Source organism: Arvicola amphibius, chromosome 8, assembly GCF_903992535.2.
Source record: "Arvicola amphibius chromosome 8, mArvAmp1.2, whole genome shotgun sequence".
NCBI lineage: Eukaryota > Metazoa > Chordata > Mammalia > Rodentia > Cricetidae > Arvicola > Arvicola amphibius.
Genome location: NC_052054.1, coordinates 70,742,934 through 70,765,233, shown reverse-complemented (window position 1 = coordinate 70,765,233; position 22,300 = coordinate 70,742,934). Strand labels below are relative to the sequence as shown.

The 22,300-nt window shown below is 46.6% G+C and overlaps 2 protein-coding genes across 3 annotated transcripts; one reads left to right on the top strand and one right to left on the bottom strand.

Moving 5' to 3' along the window:
* The first annotated feature begins 1,316 nt into the window (after positions 1–1,316).
* On the top strand, positions 1,317–15,622 carry C5ar2 (complement C5a receptor 2). 2 transcript variants are annotated; one of them, XM_038340025.1, is made up of 2 exons: positions 1,317–1,496; positions 13,263–15,622. In XM_038340025.1, exon 2 carries the CDS (start codon positions 13,278–13,280, stop codon positions 14,304–14,306), a length of 1,029 nt encoding a protein of 342 aa, XP_038195953.1. In that variant the 5' UTR covers positions 1,317–1,496; positions 13,263–13,277; the 3' UTR covers positions 14,307–15,622. The 2 variants fall into 2 exon arrangements, with proteins under 2 accessions (XP_038195953.1, XP_038195954.1); XM_038340026.1 differs by lacking the exon at positions 1,317–1,496 and adding an exon at positions 4,319–4,444.
* A 1,889-nt stretch (positions 15,623–17,511) lies between these two features.
* Positions 17,512–18,314, bottom strand: LOC119821824 (cytochrome c oxidase subunit 7B, mitochondrial-like). The gene is made up of 2 exons (XM_042055595.1): positions 18,304–18,314; positions 17,512–18,221 (listed from the first exon to the last, which is right to left on the bottom strand). Exons 1-2 carry the CDS (start codon positions 18,312–18,314, stop codon positions 18,026–18,028), a joined length of 207 nt encoding a protein of 68 aa, XP_041911529.1. The 3' UTR covers positions 17,512–18,025.
* Between the last annotated feature and the right edge of the window lie 3,986 nt (positions 18,315–22,300).

The window sequence follows — 22,300 nt, the reverse complement described above, 5'->3', positions numbered from 1 at the left end:
AAAAACAGTTATGAAGTAGTAATAAAAATAATTTTATGGTTGGGAGTCACCACAACAAGGGACTGTATTAAAAGGTCACAGCATTCATTAGGAAGTTCCCAGTATCACCGAGTGTCTCCTAATGGTCTGTAATGGCCTCCATGCACACCAAACACATGCGTGGTATAAAATCATACGTGGAGGCAAAGCGCCCATACATATACTTAAAAAGAGAGCTGGATCCAGGGCAGGATGTATTTCACCAGGTAGAATGCTTGCCTAGCATGCATGAAGCCTGGGGTTTAATTCTCAACACCAAATAATCCCCACCCCCATGGTGGCAGGGCGTGGTGGTACACGCCTTTAATTCCTTCACTCCAGCCACAGAGGCAGGCAGATTTCTGGGAGTCTGTGGCCAACCTGGTCTACATCGTGAGTTTCAGGTCAACTAGGGATACATAGTGAGATTTGGTCTCAAAACAAAACAACAACAACAACACACACACACACACACACACACACCAGCATGATGTGCACACCAGTAATCTCAATATTTAGGAGGTGGAAACTGGAGGCTCAGTTGTTCAAGGTCTTTCCCTCTCCTACACAGTGAGTTTGTGCCTAGCCTGGGCTACATGAGACCCTCCTGTCTATCTCAAACAAAAACCAAAAAAAAAAAAAAAGCCCAGCCAGGCATGGTGACACACAATTTTAATCAGAGCACTTGGAAGACAGAGACTGGTGGATTTCTGTGAGTTTGGGCCACATAGAGAGACCCTGTTTTGAAAACAAAATAAAACAAAAAGAAGGGCTGGAGAGATGGGTCAGTGGTTCAAGAGCACTGGCTGCTCTTCCAGGGAACCCAAGTTAGGTTCCCAGCACCCACATGATGGCTCACAACTGTTTGTAACTCCAGTTCCAGGGGATTTGATGCCCTTTTCTGGCCTCCAGAGATATGTATGTAGTATACAGATATATACATAGACAAAATAGTCATGCACCATAGGGTAAAAATAAATTAATCTAAAAAACCCCTCCCAAAAGATCTGGACATACAACAGATCATGGTCATAGAGGGGATCCAGGTGGTAACCCCAGGCAACTGGGGGTTAACCATCCCTGACCCAAACAGAAGTTGGCAGAGTGTGCAGGGGATTGCCAAACATGTGGCCTGTGGAATCTGTTCTGTCAACAGGGCTTGGAAGGGGAAGTGACCAGGAAAGGAAGTGGGCTGAGAACTTGGTGGACTCTATTGTGTATTCTCTCCTCCCCCAGTCCCATCCTTCTGCACACTTCGGTTCTGCACACCCATTTGCTCTTCAGATGCAGGGCTGCAAAGTCTGGGGCCAGAGCCTTCCCTTGTTCTGATGACCTCTGGGAGCCTCAGAGGAAGCCATTGCACTGTATTAAAGTCTTCTGGGATGAAACATGAGGCGCTGGGAGAGGGCACAGTGAGCAAAGTGCTTGCCATTCAAGCATAAGGACATGAGTTCCAGCCCCAGAGTCTGAGTACGAAGGTAGGCACAGTGGCGTGCACTTGTAGCCTCGGCACAGGGGAGGTGGATTGCTAGGGCTTGCAGCTGGTCTAGGCTGATCCCATGGAGAGTCCCTGTCTCAAAAACCAAGGTGGGAGGAAAGGAGGAGCTTAGAAAGGTGGTTCGAAGGTGTGTGCCACCATGCCCAGTAGCAAGTAGCGGTAGCTCCACCTTCTGTGCATATATTTTATTAATCTAAGATAACATTTTGATATGTGATCAACATAAAAATATCCTTGAGTCTGAGGGTGTGGCTCTGTGTAGAGCCCCTGCCTAGAGTCCCCCAGTGAGGGGCTGGGGTGTGGCTCAGTGGTAGAGCCCCTGCCTAGAATCCCCCAGTGAGGGGCTGGGGTGTGGCTCAGTGGTAGAGCCCCTCCATACCATGTTGTGGTCCTGGATTTTAAGGGTATAACTGAAAACACTTGGTGGTTTCATATATATATGTATTTCCTCCACTAGGTCCTCAAATTCTTTGTCTCTACCACTGGACCCCAAGCTCCTCACTGCCTGTTATTACTGAATAAGGAGTTACACATAAGCTCTCATGTTTGACCAGTTGTTGGTGCTGTTTGAGGAGGCTATGGAGCTTTAGAAAGTGGAGCCTCGCAGAGGAAGTGGGTCACTGAGGGTGGGCTCTGCAGGTTTTTATATTCTTACCTTACTTCCTGAATCCTTTCTCTATATTCTGTGGGTGAAAGTGTGATCAACCAGCTTACTGCTCCAGCTGCTGGCTACCATGGCTTCTCGTTTTATTGATTAACCCTCTAGAACCACCAGGCAAATTAACCCTTTCTTCCATAAATTGCTTTTGGTCATGATATTATTACCGCCTAGGAAAGTAATCAATACACTGGAGGATTTGAGGCGGGGGCTCTACCACTGAGCCACACCCCAGCCCCTCACTGGGGGATTCTAGGCAGGGGCTCTACCACTGAGCCACACCCCAGCCCCTCACTGGGGGATTCTAGGCAGGGGCTCTACCACTGAGCCACACCCCAGCCCTCACTGGGGGATTCTAAGCAAATACCCTAACATTGAGCCAGACTTCAAGACTTCTATCATCTTGGCACATTTATTGACCAGGTAAGTTACCACAAAATTCTACTGGAGGTGTAGGGAACACAGTGGCCTCTCAGGATGAGAGAGGCCTCGATCATATCACAGTTTGCAGCTCTTGACCCAGAAGCAGCTTCCTCTAACAACATGACTTAACATTCCAAATACCAACAGAAGAATTCATGACCACATCCCCTTAAGGCCTTAGGCATGGCTCGGAGAGAAATATGACCATCAAAAACTGCTGAGTGAAGAGATTCCAACGTTAGGGTTGAGACCATTTCTTCTTCTTCTTCTTTCGTCTTCTGCAGGAGGAGGAGGAGGAGGAGGCGGAGGAGGAAGGAGGAAGAGGAAGAGGAGAGGAAGACTCCTCCTCCTCCTCCTCCTCCTCCTCCTCCTCCTCCTCCCCCTCCTCCTCCTTCTTTTTTCCCTCAAGATAGAATTTCCCTGCGTGGCGTCCTGGAACTTGCTCTGTAGACCAGGTTGACCTTGAACTCACAGATCCAACTGCCTCTGCCTCCGTAAGTGTGGAACTATAAACCTGTGCCACCACCACCTGGTGAGGCTTAGCCTCTTAAGCCTGTATCTGTGTGTGGGTGTGTATTTAAAGATAGGGGAAGTTGAGGCAGGCAAATCTGTAAGTTTGAGGTCATCACAGGCTACAGTACAAGATCCTGTCTCAAAACAAGACAAAAACAGCCACTACGATCAACTTCTTTTTTTGTTGTTAGTACTTTTTTCTTTTTTGTTTTAAGCCTGCAAGCACACAGGCCTGAGAATTACAGTTTGCATATGAAGGTCAGAGAACAGCCTTAATCCTAGACTTTCAACTTCTGCTTTGTTGGGGACAGTCTCTTGTTGCTTGCAGTGGCAGAGGTCAGGCTAGCTGGGCCCACATGTTTCCAGGGATTCTCCTGTCTCCCCTGACTATCTCTCTCTATGAATGCTGGAATTACATGCATGTAATCCTGCACTTGACTTTTATGTGGGATAGAAATTCAACCTTAGGTCCACATGTGTGTGTGTGACAAGCATGTTCCCACCTACCCATCTCTGGCTCTGTCTGTGTTCTGCAACAGTGCCTTGCTGTGCAGACCAGACAGGTCTCCAGCTTGAGATTTTCCTTGCCTCTACCTTCAGAGTGCTGGGATGACAAGTGTGTTCTCTCATGCCTGCTATGTCTGCATATCTACAGGTGAAAAACCCGAGGCCCAGAGAGGGGACAGGACTTGCAGTTTTAAGTTCCAGGGAAGCCTCAAGGCCTGGGCTTGACTTCTTGATCTTTCTGAGTAGGGTTAACACTGGGCTATCTTCCTCAGAACATTTGAGAAAGGAAAAATCTTTAAGAGTCTGTAGCTCAGGCAGGAGAGGCAGAGAGGAGAGCAGGATGTCAGGAGAGGGTCAGCTAGAAGCTAGTGCTTACTGTGGAAACTTAGGGGCCCTTCAGGGCGGAGGGTGGGTGGGAGGTAGTTTCAAAGATAGCCCTCTAGGCCTTGTGGTTTACAGTCCACACAGATCTGGCTTCCAGGAAGCTAGAGACGGTGAGGCTAAGGGTGGAGACACTGTCCGGCTCTCAATACTTTAGGCTTTTCCAACCTTTCCGTCAGTGGTTTAATCTGTGACTCATGGGAGGAAGAAGAGACAAATATTCCCCTGAGGCTGGGAGGAGGCCACGCCCATTTTTCCTGGTTTAGGTTTAATAGGGCCCTCAGAGAATCCCGTAGGACCCAGGGAATCCCGTAGGACCCAGCGCTGAGACTCACCAGCTACGGCTGAGACCGGCCAGCTCCTGTCCCTGGCCCTGGGCCTCCCAGCAGCTTGACGTTGCGCTTGTGAGCTGCATTTGGCTAATTTGAGACCAGTTGGAAGAGAAGGTAAGGAAGGAGGCATGAGGGAGGGTGAGAGGAGTGGAGAGTTTCATGATTTTGGCTTCCTAGAAGCATTCACTTTAAAACCTTGAGTCAGAATTAGAATTCCAGATGGATATTTAACTTTTTTCTGAGACACGCTCTCATGTTGCGCAGGCTGACCTCAAAGACTCACTCGTGTGACTGAGGATGATCTTGAAGGCACGATTGTCCTGCCTCACCTGAGTACCGGGATTGCAGGCATGCGCTGTGGTACTCAGTTGATGCAGCGCTCTACCACACCCTCAGCCCTCCAGATAGGAATTATCCTCGCTGCTCGGGAAAACACGTCAGGGCCCCAGATACGTGTTGCTAGCTAGGTCAGCCCAGTAAAAGATAAGATAGGTAACTGTTCCCGTCACGTTCTGCAGTGCAGGATACCCTGACCTTCAGGGATCCCCAGGTTAGAGCTAGTCCTCTTAAAGTCAGTGTGTCTGGCGAGCAAGCCCTCGCCATACTCCCTGTTCCTGCTTCCTTGGACAGCAAGGGTCACTTTTTGCCAAAGGTATGCGGAGGTGTGTGCGGGTGGTAACTACATAGCTCGGGGCTTCTGGTAAACTGAGCACATTCCGTAAGAGTGTTACCTGAGTCCGTTTCCAGTGTCAGAATATTGCCAGTCTGATTCTTATTTCTAACACAGAGGCACTCTCCTCACATTTTTGTATTTTTTTTCTTTATAAGTATTTTATTGTTGAGCAGTGGTGGTGCACACCTTTAATTCCAGCACTCGGGAGGCAGAGGCAGGTAGATCTCTGTGAGTTTGAGGCCAGCCTGGTCTACAAGAGCTAGTTCCAGGACTGACTCCCAAGCTACAGAGAAACCCTGTCTCGAAAAACCAAAATTAAAAAGTTACTTTATGATTTTTATTGTATTATTTTTTCTTTAAAAGTATTGTATGATTCTCAGATATCTTCTTTTAATTTTTTAAATAATGATTTGTTCGTGTGTAGCCGGGTGGTGGTGGTGCAAACCCTTAATCCCAATACTTGGGAGGCAGAGGCAGGCGGGTCTCTCTGTAAGTCTGAGACCAGCCTGGTCTACAGAGTGAGTTCCAGGGCAGCCAGGGGGTACACAAAGAAACCCTGTCTTGGAAAAAAAAAGTTTGCGTGTATAGCAGCTCAAGTGTGTGCCTTCCTTTATTTCTGAATTGTACTAATTTATTCATTGCATTGCACATGGTCATGTGTAGCACAACCTGCATATAGAACCAGAGGACAGCCTACAGAACTCAGCTGTCTCCTTCTGCCACTTGTGTCCCAGGAATCGAACTCAGGCCAGCAGGCTTGCAGGATGAGCTCTTTATCCACCCATCTGTCTCTCTCACACCCTAAGCTGCTCCTTTACCTCTTTAATTTATTCTTTCACTCACCAATACCATATGAACTCTAGGGGTTTTCTAGATGCCAGAAACCACACTGGAGCAAGCCTACACTAGGTGGAGCCCACACTGGGTGGAGCCCAAGTTTTGGGAACTTGGGATAATTATAATGCCTATGTCTAAGATGGTCAGGACAGTCATTTCTGAATCATATTACATGCACAGTGAACATCAGCTCTCTCTTTCTCTTTTCTGGATACAGGATCTCCTATGACCCATTTGGCCTCAAACTCAAATGCTGTAGTTACGGGGATGTGCCATCCGGTCCAGTTTATGTGGTGCCGGGAAACACTCTTCCAGCTGAGTTGTGCCCTTAGCATTACTTTCTGGTTTTCAGAAACAGGGTCTCATGGTATAACCTAAGCTGGTGTGGAACTTCATATGTAGACCAGACTGGCCTCACACTCATGGTAATCCTCCTGCCCCATGCCCAGGTTTTCCCATTTTATTGCATTTTTGCATATAAAATAACACGCTTCATTATGACTATATATATGCTCAGATTCACCCCACTGACCTCTCTTATCACCTCCAGGGAATGTAACTCCCTCTTCTGGTGCCCACAGGTGTCATATATTTAAACAGACACACGCGGGTATTCATGAATAAAAATTAAAAACATAAGTCATATGTGGTAGACCAAGCTTTTAACCCCAGAACTCAGGAAGCAGAGGTAGGCAGATCTCTCAATTTGAGGTCAGTCAGTTTACATAGTAAATTCCAGGCCAGTCAGTGGTAAGGCCTTGTCTCAAAAAAACAAAACAAAACAAAAAAAACAACAAAGTAGCAATTTGTGGGCCAAGATGACTCAGTAGGTAAATGTACTTGCTGTGAAGCCTACCAACCGGTGTTTGATTCTAGGACTCCACTTGGTGAGTGGAGAATCCTGACTTGCTCAAAGTGTCTTCTGAGCTTCACTGTGAGCTGTGCCATGCAAGCATGCTTGTGCAAGCTTGTGTACACACAAGAGCACACACACAAATAAGTAAATACATATGTTACTTATGTAAAAGCCATGGTAATACTATTTTATGTATAGTGTATGGAATCAAACAACTACAGCTGATTTATTGTAAAAGACAACAATATAGTTGGGCAGTGGTGCATACCTTTAATCCCAGCCCTTTTGAGGCAGAGGTAGGCAGATCTCTGTGAGTTTGAGGCCAGCTGGGTCTACAGAGCTACGGAGGCTACAATGAGAAACTCTGTCTCAAAACAAAACAAAACAAGACAGCAATGTCACTGGGTACAGAGTGTCCGTTTGTAATCTGAGCACCAGAGGGTGGATACCAAGGTCTCTTGTGCTTCCTGGCCCATTTGTTGATCCAGTTGGCAAACTTGAGGCTCAGTGAGACACTCAGCCTCAGGAAAGTGGAAGGGCTGAGAAGACAGCTCTGTCTTGTCAGTGATGGAGCACTGAGTTAAGTGGGAATGAGAGAGAGAGAGAGAGAGAGAGAGAGAGAGAGAGAGAGAGAGAGAGAGAGAGAGAGAGAGAGAGAGAGAGAGAGAGAGAGAGAATATGCTGGGAATCATCCCTGTTCTGTTTACGGACGAAATACCACAGGCTGATAGTATCTGAGTACAGAAACTGTCCTGGAATGTTATCAATAATAGCTGTGCAAGGTGGAGCCAGAGAAGGGAAGAGAGGCTGTGTATATACGTGATAACAGCAGCTAATACACATAGACACAGACACACAAGACACGCACAAACACGGATACACACACACAGACACACGCAGGTACACACAGACAGACAAGACAGACAGACACAGACACGCAGACACAGATACACACACACACACATGCAGACACAGATATACACAGAGACACAGACACACAGACACACACACAAACACGAATATACACGCACAAACACACACAGACACACACGCAGACACAGATTCACACAGAGACACAGACACACACACAAACATGAATACACATGCACAGACACACACACACACGCAGACACAGATACACGTAGACACACACGCAGACACACACAGACACACACAGACACACACAGACAGACAAGACAGACAGACACAGATACACACAGAGACACACACAAATACACACACAAACACAAACTGACACACACACACAGACACAGACAGACAGACAGACACAGACACACACACACAGACAGGCACACAGACAAACACAGACACACATAGACAGACACACACACCTGATGTTTGCTATGGACCAGCACTGTGGCAGTCATTTCCTCCGGGGCAGATCTATTAAGTACACTGAATATTCCCAGCGCTCTCTAAGGTGGGTTATTTGATTATTTATTCCCTTTTACAGACTGAAGCACAGAGAGGTTAGGCTACCTGCTGAAGGTCACAGAGCTGTTGAACCTTTGAGTGTTTTGTTCTTTTGTTATGTTTTTGTATTGCTTACTTTGTTTTGTTTTTTTGAGACAGGGTCTGACCGTATAGCACACACAGGTTGGCCTTAAACATGGCATTCCTCCTGCCTCAGCCTCTAGTGCTGGATGGCAGGTGAGTTTTTAAAAGTAAGGTACAGTTTGCTTTGAAGAATGGAAAAATACTCAGAAAAATGGCTTGGCCTCATAAGCTGGCTGGGTACCTGGCCGAGCTGGAAGTGTCCCAACTTCCGCTGTGTCTTTCCTGTTTTGACAGCGTTGGTTGAGGCTCTGGGCAGTGCCAGACAACCCACAATAGTGAGCTGAGAGCGTCAGGTTCTGGCCACTCTGAATGGGGTTGAGTGGCCCCTCCCATCTAGGTCTTGTCTTCCCCAGTGCACTCTGTAACATTTCTTTTTTTTTCTTTTTCTTTTTTTTTTTTTTTTACTCTGTAACATTTCTGTGTTTCTTTTTCTTTTTCTTTTTTTCTTTTTGCTCTTTGAGACAGGGTTTCTCTGTGTAGCCCTGGCTGTCCTGGAACCCACTCTGTAGACCACACTGGACTTGAACTCACAGAGATCCACCTGCTTCTGCCTCCCGAGTGCTGGGATTAAAGGTGTGCACCACGACCACCTGGCTATATCTGTGTTTCTGCATTAATGCTGAGATCCTACCAAACTGGTGACGTGGACCCCAGAGGAGGATATGGACAGAGCCAGTCGTGGCTGCCATCCAAAGTCATATAGTTGGTTCAGGGCCTCAGAGTGTATGTGGCCGCCTAGTTTCATATCTGGAGACAGTAATATTTTGGGACTTGGGCCTAGGAACACTTAGTCTGTGCCTCAGTCAACTGTAGATCATTTTAAGAAGACCGTATGAAGCCAGGTGGTGGTGGCGCACGCCTTTAATCCCAGCACTAGGGAGGCAGAGGCAGGCGGATCTCTGTGAGTTCGAGACCAGCCTGGTCTACAAGAGCTAGTTCCAGGACAGGCTCCAAAGCTATAGAGAAACCCTGTCTCGAAAAACCAAAAAAAAAAAAAAAAAAAAAAAAAAAAAAGAAGAAGAAGACCCTATGAAACAGAGATACAATGTTGAAAGATGTTTGGGGTCATGCCTGGAACATACACAAAATGCTCAGTGAATAGCACCTTCTGATGTGCTAAACTATTGTTGTTGGATCTGGTTATTTTGTTGCTGTTTTTGGATTTTAATATGATTTTTAATTTTGTGTGTGTGTGTGTCTGTGCACCTGAGTACATGTACCCACAGAGTCCGGGAGAGGGTGTCAGCCCCTGGAACTAGAGCTACAGATAACTGTGAGCTGCCCAGCGCCCCCTGCAGGGGCTGTAGTTAAGAGCACTTGCTGCTCTTGCAGGAGACCCTAGGTTTGGTTTCCAGCAAACCTTGTGGTGGCTCACAACTGTCTGGAACTGTCTAGGGGATCCAATGTCTTCTTTTGACCTCCATGGACACCAGGCATGCGTGTGGTGCACATACACACGTAGAAAAACACTGATGCACATCAAATAAATAAATCTAAAAAACCTCAAACAAATGACAATAATAACAACAAAAACCGCCGGGCGGTGGTGGCACACGCCTTTAGTCCCAGCACTTGGGAGTCAGAGGCAGGTGGATCTCTGTGAGTTCGAGGTCAGCCTGGTCTACAAGAGCTAGTTCCAGGACAGGCTCCAAAGCCACAAAGAAACCCTGTCTTGAAAAAAAAAAAAAACAAAAAACAGAAAACAACAACAACAACAACAAAAAAAAAACCCAACCAACTAAAATGGGGAGTTAGGAGAGGAGCTGGAGAGATGGTTCAGTTGTGAGCTGCTACAGAACCTGGTTCCTCTACAATAGCAACAAGTGCTTTTAACCGTAGTGCCGTCTCTCCAGCTCCTCCCCCTTTAACACAGTGTCTCAATAGAATGTTGGCTAGGGTGGCTTTGAACTGCCTGCACCTTCCAAGAGCTGCAGTTACAGGAAGGCAAGACTAACAGTGCTCCACCGAGATAGCATTTTGTTATGTGAACCCTAATTGGCCTAATAATCATTGTGTAGCCAAGTCGGCTTGGAACACATGGCAATCCTCCTGCCTCACATCTTAAGTGCTGAGAATACAAGTGCATGCCATCATGCCTGAGTTGTTCTCACTTCTCCCTTTTCTTTCTCGCCGACTCCGCTCCAGCCTCATGACCTTGCTATTCCTTGAACACAGCTGTCACGCTTTATTTCATTCTAGGTCCTCATCATCTCCCTCAATCCTTTTAGTTTCTGCACAAATGCTACCTTCCTTTACCATCTGTGTGCAATTCCACTGGAGCCTCCTTCTCTGGGATTGTTTTCTCCCTACAGCAACTTTTTTTTTTTTTTTTTTGAGGCAGGGTCTCGTGAAGCCCAGGTACGTCCTTTCTCTTCATTCAACTATTATCCCTTGGAAAATATTGCAGATTTCTTTTTTTTAAAGATTTATTTATTTATTATGTATACAACATTCTGTCTCCATGTATGCCCACATGCCAGAAGAGGGCACCAGATCTCATTACAGATGGTTGTGAGCTACCATGTGGCTGCTGGGAATTGAACTCAGGACCTCTGGAAGAGCAGCCAGTGCTCTTAACCACTGAGCCATCTCTCCAGCCTCTATTCTTGTTTGCATCCTGGCTCCTTGGTTTTCCCCATTGGAATATCAGATTGGAGACAGATTTTGGCCTGTGCCTCAGTCCTTGGACAGACACCCAGAACAACAATGCTCGAGAGCTGGGTGTGGTAGTGCACCCTTAAAATCTAAGCACTCAGGAATTAGAAGCAGAAGGACCAGGAGTTCATAGTCATCTTTGACTACCCAGCATATGTGGAACTAGCCTGAGCTACATGAAAACCTTCAAAAACAAAGCAAAACACAAAGTACCCATGGGCTGTGTTTGTGAATAAATAAACCATAGGGAATGCAACATCCTGTTCTTCCTAAGTGTTCCCAATGTTAATATTATTGAAATAATTGCTCCAGATGGATTTTGTTGTTATTTTTAAGAATTTATTACTGTCAGCCGGGCGGTGGTGGCGCACGCCTTTAATCCCAGCACTCGGGAGGCAGAGGCAGGCAGATCTCTGTGAGTTCGAGACCAGCCTGGTCTACAAGAGCTAGTTCCAGGACAGGCTCTAAAGCTGCAGAGAAACCCTGTCTCGAAAAAACCAAAAATAAAAAAAAAGAATTTATTACTGTCTTTATTCACTGAGCCCATAAGCATGCTATCATGCCTTGCTCGCTCTTTCTTTCTTTTTTCCTTCTTTCCTTCCTTCCTTCCTTTCTTTTTTGAGATAGGGGTTCCTGGCTGGAACTCATTTTGTAGACCAGGTTGACCTTTCACTCACTGAGATTCACCTGCCTCTGCCTTCCAAGTGCTGGGATTAAAGGCACATGCTGCCACTGCCCAGTTGCTGTTGCTGTTGCTTCTTCTTCTTCTTCTTCTTCTTCTTCTTCTTCTTCTTCTTCTTCTTCTTCTTCTTCTTCTTCTTCTTCTTCTTCTTCTTCTTCTTTTCCTCCTCCTCCTCCTCCTTCTTTTTCTTTTGTTTTTCTTACTGAGTTTTAATTTTTGAATTCTAAGAGCTTGGTGTTCTAAGGCATTAGTATTCAGGATCTATATGTTCTAATCTGCCATGGGGTTCTAAAACTGCACCTTAGCCTTCCAAGACAGGCATGAGCTAGGATTCTAGTGTTTCAAGGAATTGTTTAGGTTTCCATTAATCAGATGCCCAGTGAGGGGCTGGAGTATGGTTCAGTGGTAGAGCACCTGCCTGGCACATGTGTGGGACCTGGCTTCAATCCCAGCACTTTGTGGTGTATAAAAGGTTATGTACTAGAATTTCAAGGTATATACAAGTCTCAGCATTTCTGGAATTCTAGTTCTCTTACACTGGAATCTCAGTTTGCTGTTCTCATATTCTGGAATTTCACATGCTAATGAGATAATTCTTTCTCTCTTAATAGTTTCTTTTCCTGTGATAAAATAATTCACAGCTGGATGTGGTGGCACACTTTTTTTTAAATCCCAGTCCTTGGGAAGCAGAGACAGTTGGAGTTCTGTGAGTTTGGGGCTATCCTGGTCTACATAAAATACTGTGCAAAGGCTACTTAAAGGAGAAGATATTTATTCTGACTCACAGTGTCAATATCTGGTCCACTGTGGAGGGAAAGTCAAGGCAACAGGAGCTTGAAGTAGCTGACCACATCAAAACCAGTCAAGAAGCACTAGTGAGCTAAGCTGTGCCGGAGGTGCACGCCTTTAATTCCAGCACTTGGGAAGCAGAGGCAGGCGGATCTCTGTGAGTTCGAGGCCAGCCTGGTCTACAGAGCAAGTTCCAGAACAGCCAGAGCTATACAGAGAAACTGTCTCAAACAAAACAAAAGAAAAAAGAAACACTTTCTTTTGGGGGGAAGAATGTATGCCACTTCCCAGAACACTTTTCCCATTCATTTAAAAATCCCTATTTTTAGAGTGTGTGTGTGTGTGTGTGTGTGTGTGTGTGTGTGTGTGCGTGTGTGTGTATGTGTGTGTGTGTAGGTTAGATGATAACCTGGAGAGTCAGTTCTCCTCTTTCACCATGGGTCTCAGGGACTGAACTCAGGTCATCAGGCTTGGTGGCAGCACCTTCCCTCGCTGAGCCATCTTTCTGGCCCCCTTTCTCCATTTATACAGTCCAGGATCCCAGCTGGGTCCTCTCCACAATTAACATGGGTCTTCCCATATCAGTTAGCCCAACAAAGACTGACCCCATCTCCTAGATGCTCCCAGAATCTGTCAGGTTGCCAGTTGACAATAAGTATCACAGAATGCAGGCACCCTGGAGTTCAGAATCTGTCAGGTTGCCAGTTGATAATAAGCATCACAGAATGCAGGCACCCTGGAGTTCAGGCACCCAAACAGCACAGCACTGGACTCTAGTATGGTGTCACTGGGCCAACCCGGCCCAGAACAGCAAGGCTCTTGAGGTTTTCCCACTGACTTGTTGCCTGTCTGTCTCCTGCAGGTATCTGGGGCCAGGATGATGAACCATACCACCAGCTACCAATATGATTATGAATATGATTACGATCTTTACCATGACCTTCCGGATGTTCCCGTAGACTGCCCAGATGGTGATTGCTTATCTAGTGATGTCTACCTTATAGCCTTGGTTCTTCTGTATGCAGCCATCTTCCTGGTGGGTGTACCAGGCAACATCTTGGTGGCTTGGGTGACCTGGAAAGAATCCTGCCGCAGGCTTGGGGCCTCTTGGTTCCTGCACCTGGCTGTGGCTGACTTGCTTTGCTGTGTGTCTCTGCCCTTCCTGGCTGTGCCCATCGCCCAAAAGGGTCACTGGCCATATGGGGCAGCAGGCTGCTGGCTGTTGCCCTCGGTCACCGTCCTGTCTATGTACGCCAGTGTGCTGCTCTTGACTGCCCTCAGCGCTGACCTCTTCCTACTGGCTTTCAGGCCCTCCTGGAAGACTGCTGATCACCGGACACTCGGGGTGCGGGTGGCCCAGGTCTCTTCCTGGATGCTGGCCCTGGTGCTAACGGTGCCCTCTGCTGTCTACCGTAGGCTGCATCAGGAGCATTTCCCTCCACGGCTTCTGTGTGGCATAGACTATGGGCGATCTGTCGCTGCAGAGGCCACCATCACCGCTGTTCGATTTCTCTTTGGCTTCTTGGGGCCATTGGTGTTCATGGCCACTTGCCACGGCATCCTCCAATGGCAACTGACCCGACGTCACTGGCCACTGGGCACAGCTGTCGTGGTTGGCTTTTTCATCTGCTGGACCCCTTACCACATCCTGAAGGTCATAATTGCAGTGGCTGCGCCGTACTCCTTGCTCCTTGCCCGGGTCTTGGAGGCTGAGCCTCTGGTTTCAGGCCTGGCCCTTGCTCACAGTGCTCTCAATCCCATAATGTTTTTGTATTTTGGAAGGAAACAACTCCGCCAGTCACTCCAGGCTGCATGCCACTGGGCCCTGAGGGATCCACAGGATGAGGAAAGTGCAGTGAGCAAGGTATCCACCAGCCACGAGGTGATGTCTGAGATGGCCGTGTAGTCAAGAGGGATTTGAATTTCCTAGGCCACTTCACAATCGTGCAGCTCCAGGCACAGCTGGATCCAGGAGCTCCGCGACAGTTTTTGTTCTTCATTCAATAAACATTCATTGTGCACACTGGCTTGTGCCAAGCCCTGATCTAAGGTGCTGGGTGTGGCAGTAGCCTGAACCAATTCTTGCCCCCAGGAACCAGCACTTTGTAGAGGAAGACAGATAGGAAGGAGCATAAGGGCTGTGGAATATGTCAAGGGTGAGATGTTTCATAGACCCTAAGGAGGGCCCCAGCACCTACGCAAAAGTTGGGTATGGCAGCACGCCTATAAACCCAGCACTGAGGGAATAGACGGTTCCTCGGGGAGGGGGAGGTCCTCTGCCCAGCCTGTCTAGGCCAACGAGAAGCTCCAGTGAGAGACCCGTCTCAAGAATAGAGTGAAGCAGGCTTGGTGGTGATACCTTTAATGATAACGTTTGGGGGCAGAGGCAGGTGGATCTCTGTGAGTTTTAGGCTATCCTGATCTACATAGTGAGTTCCAGGTGAGGATATCCAACCTTGACTGTAGGCTAACCCCCATACACACGTGTGTGTGTGTACACAGGCACACACAAAGGTGGGGCAGCCTAGGTCAGTCAGGCTAGCACCTTGAGAAAAAGGTTATGACTGAGCCAAAATCTGAATAATGGAGAGAGGATCCACGTTTAAATCTGGGTAGCTATTCCAAGCAGGCAGAGCAAGTGCAAAGGCCTTGTCCCTGGGTGCCTCCTCCAAGAAGCCCTCCCTGACTTGCTTCCTGCCCAGGGACAAGGGCTCCTCCTATCTTACAATCTCTTTAACACAAATGCCCAGATAAATTATAAATTCCCCAAAGGTGAGAGCTGGACTTACTCCATCTTTTAAACTGTTGTCTTATGTTTAGTTGTTTACTATGTGTCAGAAAGGGGTGGGGTAATGTGGTTGGAGGATGACTACCTCCATCATGCTGGTACTGAGGATTGAACTCAGGTCGTCAGGCTTGGCTGCAAGCACCTTTACCTGCTGAGCCATCTCGCCAACCCCAACCTCCTCAGTCTTATCTCATCCTATGACTTAGAAATTATTGGATTTTCTCTGTCTCAATTCTAATTTTTTCAACTAGTCTGTGGGCTCCTTGATGCTGCCAGTGCCTTTTTGTGTTAGTTTGTTTTGGAGATCTTTAAGCAATTTATTTAAAAAATGTCATATAGATATATATTGTACATTGAGCAGATCCTCACCCTTACCCAAGGTTTGCAGGATTTTAACACCTATGGTATACTGTGTCTACCAGCTCTCCTCCACAAATCCTTGGGTTTTGCCTTTGGTTTTTTTTTTTTTTTTTTTTTGAGATAGGGTTTCATATAGCCCAGGTTGGCTTTGAACTTGATATGTAGCTAAGGATGACCTTCAACATTTCCTGAGTGCTGCAATTACAGTTCTGCACCATCACACCTGCTTTATGTGGTGCTGAGGATCAAGCCTAGGGCTTCATGCATGCTAGGCAAGCACTCTACCAACTGAGCCACATCCTTGATTCTGCACCGGGATTCCAGGCAGATGCCCCAGTATTCCGCCATGCTTCCAACATGTTTTCCCTTCACTGGGGGATTCTAGGCAGATGTCATTGTACTGAGCTCCACCCCCAAACCTCCTTGAACAATGTAGACAGCTGTCTGCAAAGTTCAAAGAATTTCTGGTTAATTTACTGGGACCAGGGAGCCTTTTCAGCAGGCCTTTTCCATTTTTTATAAGACACACTTATATTCTTTGGTCTTAAGAAATGAAGGAGAACTTTCATGACAGCTTCCAAATGTATTTCTGTGCATTTATACATTAAAATCTCTTGATGTTAAAGATACTGGCTGTTGCTTATTCTAAACTTTCTCTCATCCAGACTGTTATGTAATCATTTCTCCAAATTGAAACAAGAAATAATCCTTAAGAGTCAGGGAGTAAACAACTCACAAGTCTCAGGGTGTTCCTGAAACTGAGTACACACACCAGGTCCTGTCTTTTCCAAGTGTTCTAGTCTTCCTGCTACTGTGATAAAGCACTCTGGCCAAAAGCAGTTCAGAGGGAGAAAAAGTTTATATGGCTTACACTTCAGAACATAATCCATGATTGACAGAAGTCAGGGCAGGAATTTGAATACAAGAACCACTGAGAAAGATTATGTTTGCTAGCTCTTTGGTCATGCTCAGATGGCTTTCTGATACAGCCACGGGCCAAAGTGAAGGAGGCAATTCTTCAGCTGCGGTTCCCTGTAGGCAGATGAACTAGGACAACAAGCTTATATAAACAGTGAGGGCTGCTGAGAAGAGATCTCTGACCTGGGTCTCTGCCTGTGAGCTGTGCAGAGAGCCTTGGGGCTCTCGCCTTCACAAACCGTCACTCATGCTGGGGCCCGTCCTCCTGTGATGCAGGTTCACCGAGTTGGACTTTAGTGGTGTCCTTACTTTGGGCTGTCATCAGTTCCTCATCTGGAGTGAGAAGATGTTTGCTCACGTCTCCTCAGCTATAGTGCCACACCATATGATTTCTGTTTATGTGTATGGATGTGTCGGTGTGTAAAGTCTTCGTGCAGGCACAGGTGTGTACAGAGGAGGGCAGAGGTTCACAGTGGGTGTCTTCCTCTAGCATTCTTTACCTTACAAATAAAAAAAAAAAAAACCCTTGGGATTGGGAATTTAGTTCTGTGGTAGAGTGCTTTCCCAGCAAGCACAAGGTCCTGGGTTTGGTCCTCAACTCCAGAAAAAAAAAAAGACAAAATAACAAATAAAAAAATCTTTAAAAAATTTTATGTACATTGGTGTTCTGCATATATATATGTGCATACACACACACACACACACATATATGTGTGTGTGTGTGTGTGTGTGTGTGTGTATGTGTGAGGGTGTCAGATCTCCTGGAACTGGAGTTACAGACAGTTGTGAGCTGCTGTGAGGGTGCTGGAAATTGAACCTGGGTGTTTTGGAAGGGCAATGGGTGCTCTTAACTATTGAGCCATCGCCCCCCCAAAATAATTTTTATATTTATCAGTGTGTGTGTGTGTGCGTGTGTGTGTGTGCGCGTGTGATATGCCACACACACTGTAGTACGTAAAGGGCAACTTTCAGGAGTTGGTTCTCTTCTGCCAATCTGTGGGTCTCAGGAATTGAACTCAGGTCCTCAGGTTTACCTGCAGCTCTTGAGAGCCATCTTGCCAGCCCTCTGTCTTAGTTTTTGGCCATCTCTCCATGAACTTGGGGCTCACTGATTCAGCTAGACTGCTTGAAAGGCAAGCTCTGGGGATCCTCCTGTCTGCCTTCTCAGTGCTGGAACTGCAGGTGTGTGAGATGGTGCCTGGTTTCTCACATGTGTGTTGGGGACACATCCTGTTTGTGTGGCAAATATCTTAGCCCCAGAACCATCTTGTAGCCCCTATTTGTGTGTTTTGTAAATCTGTTTTCTGAGACAGTGTTGCTGTCTCTCTAACTGAGGCTGGCCTGCAGGCCTCCTTCCCCAGCCTCTCACATAAGTATAGGTGTCTATGTTCACACCTGTCACATCCGGCTTCTGCTAATTTCTTTTATTTGAAGATTTCAAAGGTACTTTATTTTTTCTTCAATATGCCATATTTTGGTGAATACATGGTTCTTTGACTTGGGATCACTTATAGGTTGGTTTTGAAACAGTTCCTTGACTATTGCACCAGCTGACAGGACTACTGATGTCTCCATTCCTTAGGGGTGACTCTGCCAACAGGTGACAGGTTCCATTCTATTCCAATTTGTGTTGCTGTATATGTCCATGCAGAAATACAGAAGAGGCCTCCAGCTGCTAATATAGAATTTCCGTATTTGTCATGGAAATTAGGTGTCCGCTTCTGGTGGCTGTAAGAACAATGATTTCCTTTCCAGTGAAATCACAACTCGGTGACTTTCCAAGAACTGCTTGTCATGAGCAGGTGTGGCAGTGGGTGGGGGCTTCCTACTTAGCTACAGATTTGCCATTGAGTTCCTTCAATTTTCTTTTTTTAAAAAAGATGTAGCTTGCTGGGTGGTGGTGGTACTGCCTTTAAACCCTGCTCCTGGAAGAAGGAGACAGATGAAATCTCTGTGAGTTCAAGGTCAGACTGGTCTACATAGTGAGTTCCAGGACAGTCAGGGCTACACAGAGAAAGGATTTCTCAAAACAAAACAAAAAGTAGTTCTTTGCAAGACTAAAAAAAATGCTTAGTTTTTTCTGTCTTCTTTTGATGATTATGTTGATTTGGCTCCTGTGGAAAAATTAAAAATGCTGCAGGATCCCGGGAGGCAGCAGATAGTGGAAATACTGGAGGTCCCCAAGTGGTTACAGTGGGCCATGTGGCCACAGGTAGCAGGCTCTGAGAGCAGCCAGTCCCAGGCAGGGATGACTGCAGGTCCCCAAGCAGTGGCTGGTTCAGGGCAGGGAGACACGTGGCGGTGGGCAAGAGACAGAGACATGGATAGGCACACCATGCAGAGTGAGGTTGGATATTTATTCAGTAGGTTCTGGAGGTGGAGGGGAGAAGGGGAGAAGAGGAGAGAGAGAGAAGAGAGAAAGAGAAGGGAGAGACAGAAAGGGGAAGGGGAGAAGTGGGGAGAGGCAGAAGCTGTCTCTTCGAAAGGGAGACAGAAAAGAGAGAGAACTCAGGCTGGAAGCTGAAGATCAGCCTGTCTCAGCAGACAGGGGAAGGAGTGGGAGTGGCTTGTCTCTTAAAGAGACAGAACAGATCATTACAGCTCCTAAATGAGTTGTTCTCCAATTTTTTTTACTTTGTGCTGTGTGTGTGTGTGTGTGTGTGTGTGTGTGTGTGTGCGCCTTGGAAGCCAGAAGAGGGTGTCAATCTCCTGGAGTTGGAATTACAGGTGGTTGTAAACTGCCTGATGTGGACACTGGCCCCCTGTTTTCCAAATGTTGATACTAATGTCTAAATTCTCTAAATTCTCTCTCAACATTCGCCCCATCTGGTCTGGTAGTTTGAAAGATATGTGCCCCACAGGAACACGTACTTGAACACCTGCTCCCAAGCTGATGACGCTATTTGGGGAGTCTGGCTGGAGGAAGTCCATCACTGGCAGCAGCTTGGAGAGTCCATAGCCTTGCTCCAGTTCTAGTTAGCTCTATTTGCCGCTGAAAGTGTGACCTCCCTGCTCTGGCTGCCTGCTGCCATGCCTCCCCCACCATCATGGACACTTTGTTAGAAACTGAAGCTAAAAGGAACTCTTCCACAGTTGCTTTGGGTCATGGTGTTTTTCTCACAGCAACAGAAAGTCACAGATACAGCACTTTACATGGAAATACAAAACCCAAGATGCTCCAAAATCCAAAACTGTTTTGTTTTTTGAAACAAGGCCTCATGTAGACCAGGGTGTCCTAAAACTTGATATGGAACTGAAGGCAACCTTGAATTTCTAACGCTTTGTTTCCACCTCCCATGTGTTGAGATTACAGGAGTAAGCTGTCATGTCCAGTGCCTTTTTTTGGGTGGGTTTCTCTGTGTAGCCTCTGCTGTCCTGGAACTCTCACTGTAGAGAAGGCTGGCCTCGAACTCACAGAGATCCACCTGCCCCTGCCTCCCAAGTGCTTGGACTGAAGGTGTGCGCCACCACAGCCCCATTTGTCCATTGTCTTAATTATTTCTCTTGCTAGGAAGAGACACCATGACAAGGCAACTCTTACAAAAGGAAGATTTAGTTGTGGGCTTGCTTGCAGTTTTAAAGGGTTAGCTCGTAATCAAGGCAGAAAGTAGGCAGGCATGGTGTTGGGTAGTGGATGAGAGCTTTACATCCTGGTCGACAGGCAGCAGGCAGAGAGAGAGAGAGAGAGAGAGAGAGAGAGAGAGAGAGAGAGAGAGAGAGAGAGAGAGAGAGAGAGAGAGAGAGAGAGAGAGAGAGAGAGAGAGAGGAGAGAGGAGAGAGAGAGAGAGAGACTAGGAGGCTTGGTGTGGACTTTTAAAAGGTCAAGTCCTACCCCCAGTGGCTTACCTCCTCCAACAAGTCATACCTTCTAATCCTTCCCAAACAATTTTGCTGTGGAATAATCCTTTTGTACACTATGATGATATGTTGCTCTCACTGTTAATAAAAAACTGATTGGCCAATAGCTAGGCAGGATTTGGGGGGCAGAGAGAACACGGGGAAGGAGGAGGGTGGAGTTGGAGGAATCGAGAGCCAGACATGGAAGAAGCAACATGGGAAGTTCATAGGTGAGGTAACAGAGCCTTGGGGTAGCACATAGATTAATAGAACTGGGTTAATTTAAATTATAAGATCTGGCTGGAGGCAAGCCTAAGTTATCAGCTGAACATTAATAATTAATATTAAGCTTCTGTGCGGTTATTTGGGGAGCAGCTGGCGGGACAGAGTTGATTGGTAATCTAGATAGAATACTCCAACTATAAAGTTTCATGCAGATATCTGACATTATAGGGATCCCAGTGGATTGATTCCCGGTCAATCCCCATACCTAGTTTATGCAGTGCTGTGAATGGATGCCAGAGTCTTGCGCAGTAGCTACCAACTGAGCTGCATCCTCAGGCCCTGAAACTGTTTGAATACATACTAGAAGAACAAATGAAAAATCCCACAACAGACATCTTATGACAGGTCTCAAATAGAGACTTGAGGGTGTGCGGTGATTCGTGCCTATGATTAGAACACTCAATAGGTAGATGCAGGAGAATCAGAAATTCAAGGTCATCTTCAGCTACTTAGTGAGTTTGAGCCAGCCTATGCTACAGGAGACTCTGTTTCCAAAATCAAAACCTGAAACTAGCAAGATGGCTCTCCAGTTTGGACTGGCTATTCTTCCCGAGGACCTGGGTTTAATTCCCAGCACCCACAGAGTAACTTCAGTATCAGGAGATACAATGCTCTCCTCTGCCCCCCTTGGGCACTGCATGACTATGGTGCGCATGGGCAAACACTCATACTTGTAAAATAAATCTTTCAAACAAACCCCAAATCTAAACCAAAAGCAAACCAACGAAACAACAAAACCCACAGCCCCCTCAAACTATGGTGTAAAAAGTTACCTTTAAGCTTGTGGTGGTTTGAATGAAAATAGCCTGCATAGGCTCATCTATTTGAACGCTTGGTCCATGGGTGGTGAAACTGTTCGGGGAAAGAATTAGGTGTGGTTTTATTGGAGGAAGTGTGCTGCTGGGGATGAATTTGAGGTTTCAACAGCCCACACTATCCCCAGTTAGTGCGTTCTCTCTCTCTCTCTCTCTCTCTCTCTCTCTCTCTCTCTCTCTCTCTCTCTCTCTCTCTCTCTCTCTCTCTGTCTCTCTCCCCCTCTCTCTGCCTCCTGCTTTCAAATCAGATGTAAGCTCTCAGCTCCAGCTCCAGTGTCATGCCCTCCTGCCTGCTGCCATGCTTCCTGCCATGATGTCTATGGACTCACCCTCTGAAACTGTAAGCGAGTCCCTGATTAAAGGCTTTCTTTTATAAGTTTCCCAGGTCATAGTGTCTCATCACGGCAAAAGAAAAATAACTAGGATCTATGAGTAGGGATATATGAAATGGTGAATTCTGTGTTTAGGCCTGTGTCATATCTCTAAGGTATCTCGGTATCTTATTCTATCTATCTATCTATCTATCTATCTATCTATCTATCTATCTATCTATCTATCTATCCATCTATTGTTTTTATAGACAGTGTTTCTTTATGCAGCCCTGGATCTCCTGGAACTTGCTCTGTAAACCAGGCTGGTCTCAAACTCTGAGATCTGCCTGCCTCCGCCTCCTGAGTCCTGGGATTAAAAGTGTGCACACCACAGCCCAGCCTCGATCTGGATCTTGAAGAGGGAAGACTCATACCTTTAATCTGAGGCAGGAAGACACACCATTAATCTGGACCATACTTTCTCTTGGAAGCCTATATAAGGACATGGAAGAAGGAAGCTTTTGATCTTTGCCTCTTTATTCTAGTCTTGCTCGCAAGTCCATTCCTTCACTGGCATTAGAGCCTA